Source organism: Populus euphratica, unplaced genomic scaffold (assembly GCF_000495115.2).
Source record: "Populus euphratica unplaced genomic scaffold, PopEup_1.0 scaffold394.1, whole genome shotgun sequence".
Taxonomy (NCBI): domain Eukaryota; kingdom Viridiplantae; phylum Streptophyta; class Magnoliopsida; order Malpighiales; family Salicaceae; genus Populus; species Populus euphratica.
In genome coordinates this window covers 281,400-285,498 of record NW_011500134.1, presented here as the reverse complement: position 1 = coordinate 285,498, position 4,099 = coordinate 281,400, and the positions used below count along the sequence as shown (strand labels likewise).

The window sequence follows — 4,099 nt, the reverse complement described above, 5'->3', positions numbered from 1 at the left end:
TTTTAAGATTCACGTATCAAAATAATTTAAAAATATTAAAAATATATATTATTTTTTTAAAAAAATTAAATTATTTTTAAAACACACAGTCAAAAACACGTAAAATCTTGAAATGTCACGGGCTGGAACTAGTTAAATAACTACGGAAAAAAACTACCCTTTTCGTTCCATTTTGTCTGAATATCGTTGGATTTTCAACTGTCTGGCAAAACATAATTTGCTCAGTGTTGTGAACATTCTCAAAACTATGTTGAAGCTTGAAAATAAAAATTGTAATCAATCAAGCAATCCAGGGGAAGATTGAAAATCAAAGTTTTTTTTTTAAATGAATAGACAATTTAAGATACTTTTTTATATATAAAAAAAGTTAATAAATAAAATGGGATGAAAAAAGTATATCTATAAACGCATAGATCGAACTTCAATCCATTTAAAGTTTCTCTAGAATTGTAGTTTAAGTGTTTTAAAAAATAATTTTGGATTAAAAAGCATCAATTCTATGTTTTTTTATTAATTAAAACAATTTACAATAAATAATTTGATGATCCAAGGAATAACTATCAATATTCCCTTTGGTAATTCTCTAACTCACTTTAAAGAAATAAAAAAAAATATAACTAAGAAAAATAAATCCTAAATAATTAGAGATTTTTTCTTTGATGGGCCATAAATTCTATAATCTCAATTTTCTGGGTGTTAGTTTCTTTTTTAAAATTAAGTATTATGAATAACCTATGGAATATCTCTAATTATTCTTAAGCACCATGGAATTATCTAAATAAAACTCTAAATTAAAAAATAAATAAGAAACAAATCGGAATCTCTCATGTGGTAAAGGTACTCTGGGATCCAAAAACAACGGTCAAATGATATCTCCTTTGGAGAGGTTACACGCAATGAATTAAGAAATAGTCTTTTTGTCTGGTCAAAACCAAAATCATTAATATTCATAGGAAATTAAAATAAATAAAAAAATAAGAGAAGAAAGGTTGTGCCCGCCCCACCCACCCACCTCCACCCCAAACGAGAGTGACATCCTAGTATGGTTTCGCATGTTTATTTATGAATTTTAAAAGTAATTATTTTTTTAAAATACTTTAAATTAATATATTTTTAGTATTTTAAAATTATTTTGATATGCTGATATCAAAAATAAAATTTTAAAAATAAAAAAATTATTAACATATATTTTAACATAAAACTTATTTAAAAAACAATTATAATTATATTGACAAACAAACTCTTATATAGCATGATTCTCATCTCTCCTTTTTTGTCCTTTTAAGTAAACTAAGAAATACCTGCAGATATTAAAAGATAAAAAATAAATCAATTGATTTTCAATTGTGGTGCTAATGATCAAAATTAGACTAGGAAATATTTATTTTCGTGGTTATTTACATGATTTAACTTGGTTTTTAAAACTTATATAAAAAATAATAAATACTAACTTAACAAAATGAAAATATTTACTAAAAATTAAACCCGTATCCATAGTTTTTAAAGTGACCTAGGGTAGACACAAAACAAGTTCTAGGTTATAAGTCAAGTAATTTAATTGATTAACTTGAATTATTATTTTTATATAAAAATTTAATATAGGCAGGCTAACTAAGTCGTGAATGAATTTAATTTTTTTTATTGAACTATACAGGATTAATTATCTTTTTATTTTTATTAAAGTCTAGGTCCAAATCCCAGGTTTTCCTGCTGTGCTCACAACCTCGTAAATAATTAGATTAATTAGAAAGTAACTTCTTGTGATGAAACCACTTTGGGAATAAATTTAAGTGACTTTCGTCCATCTAAACTAAATTCTCCCTTGGCGTCTCTCTTAATTAATTAAAATCTTGGAACTACTGTTTCTAAATACTCTCTCCAAAAAAAAAAAAAAAAAAAGAGTGAATCACACATGTGCAAGAAATATGATATTTAACATTGTAATAATGATAGCTTTTTAATTGTTTTAATTTTAAAATGTATTAAAATAATATTTTTTTATTTTTAAAATAAATCAAAACAATTTAAAAACATAAATTTTTTTTAAAAAAATTAACCACACCACAATAATAAGATCAAAACAATTTAAAAACATAATTTTTTTTAAAAAAAATTAACCACACCACAATAATAAGAACCATAAAATACTTTTTAAAAATAATTTTCACTTAAAAATATATTTATTTTTTTAATTTTTTATAAAAATTTTCAACATAAAAAACAATAAAAAAACAAATCTATAAACTTTTTTCCTCATAATATTAAATGCTTACGCTTGTATTATTAATAGATGGACCCACCAGTAAATACAAGCACAGGAAAAAGTTAGACCTTGACAAACCCAGCAATTCTTGGAAAAAACTGCCTGAAAAAAGTGAAAACCACACTACCCTGGATCAAGTGCTATCTAGGGTATTATTTTGATTTCTTGATGCACATCACTACCAAGCTCTAAGGGTTATCCTTGCCCTGCTTCAAGGTTGCCTTCATGAGGTTCAACACAACAGATGCTAACTCAGTTAGATGTGAAGTGTAGCAATGATTTGCTCCTTCTATGATGTGTAGAGTGTGATTTGGTATGATCTTGGCAAACTCTAACGCATCCTCCACAGGGATGATTTCATCAGCAGAACCATGAATGGTGAAGACCCTGCAATCCTTCTTGATCGCAGGGCATGCTTCATGCATATCAGTATTCAGGCGATCCATCAGACTTTCCTTGGTGACACGATAAATGACACTCCCCGTTCCATCCTTAACATCAATGAATCCATCTTGGTTGATCTTTTCCATAAAACCCTTTCCAGTTCGTTCTTCAATGCCTCTCTTCAGATCATAACGGCCAGAAACATTGAAAACTGTGCTGATATCCTGATATTTTGAAGCATATAGGAGCACCACATCGCCTCCTTTACTATGCCCAAGAATTGCACTTATGCCTCTGCTTGGGCTTGCTCCGCGGAAGTGTTCGATTACAGCACGTAAATCATCAGCCTCTCTCCTGTAATTTCCATATGCAAATGAACCTTCACTTTCCCCATTTCCAGCCAAGTCGAAACGGAAGGCAGAGATTCCTTCCTTTTCTAATGCGGTGGCAAGATTCACCATGATATCGTTTTCCTTTGTGGAACAAAAACCATGGCATAATATAACTATGTCGTTGGATCCAGTGTCAAGTAATAAGCCTATCAGTTTTTCACCATGTTTGTTTGATATTGTAACTTTCTGCTGCTCAACAACTGGGTTTTGGGCAGACGGAGAGAGAGCCATCCTTACAGTCACGGCGCGATTGAAGGATGAGAAAAAGAGTACCTGCAAGGAGGAAGCAGGGAACCGTCTCGGAGTGGAGGCGGCGCGTAGTTTCACGTGTGAATGAGATACTGCGAGCGTGGCCACCTGGATCGGGGCAACTTTCTCCCGGATTCTTCCGATTACCAATCAATCTCTCAAAATAAGACGATTGAATTTCAATAACTCTCAAAGAAACCATTTTTAAAGAGCAACCAATATTTAGCATCCCAATAGATACACATACGATAAAATAACACAAAACCGAGATGAAAAAACAGCCATAAAAGATCAAACCAATTCAAGAAAGAATCAAAATGTTAAAAAGAAATGATCTTTACTGAAAACCCAACAAGGGAAAGTGAGTCTCCTTACCTGAAAGTATATGTTGAAGTCAGTATCTTCAGCTGGAATTTTCCCGAGAAAATGATAGAAAATTTGTGAGAAAATAAGAAGTGTGAACAGTGAAAGCCGCGGTGGAGATAGTTAGGGTGGAGAGAGAGTGTTTAGTGCAATTACAATATAAAAAAAAATAAAAATGGTTGAAGTATCATCTTATCCTTTAAGAAAGCATGAGATGCTGGGAAGGTGCTGTGTATTTTGGAAGGGAGATAAGAGTTGTTTTTGAAGTATTTTTTATTTAAAAATATATTAAAATAATATTTTTTATTTTTAAAAATATTTTTTTAATATTATTATATTAAAATAATTTAAAAATATAAATAAAATTAAATTTAAATAAAGAAACAAAATTTTATGAAATACACTTTCTACCATTCCGAACCGATAGCTTGTATCAGGTGTTGAAAGT

General features: G+C 29.7%; 1 protein-coding gene across 1 annotated transcript; it reads right to left on the bottom strand.

The window, feature by feature from the left end:
• Positions 1-2,238: 2,238 nt before the first annotated feature.
• On the bottom strand, positions 2,239-3,848 carry LOC105110469 (uncharacterized). The gene is made up of 2 exons (XM_011005521.1): positions 3,664-3,848; positions 2,239-3,443 (listed from the first exon to the last, which is right to left on the bottom strand). The coding sequence occupies exon 2, from the start codon at positions 3,268-3,270 to the stop codon at positions 2,452-2,454; it is 819 nt and encodes a 272-aa protein (XP_011003823.1). The 5' UTR covers positions 3,271-3,443; positions 3,664-3,848; the 3' UTR covers positions 2,239-2,451.
• Positions 3,849-4,099: the final 251 nt, after the last annotated feature.

Excerpts from the sequence above, each read along its gene's own strand:
- LOC105110469 (XM_011005521.1), bottom strand. The coding sequence starts at position 3,270 with ATGGCTCTCTCTCCGTCTGCCCAAAACCCAGTTGTTGAGCAGCAGAAA.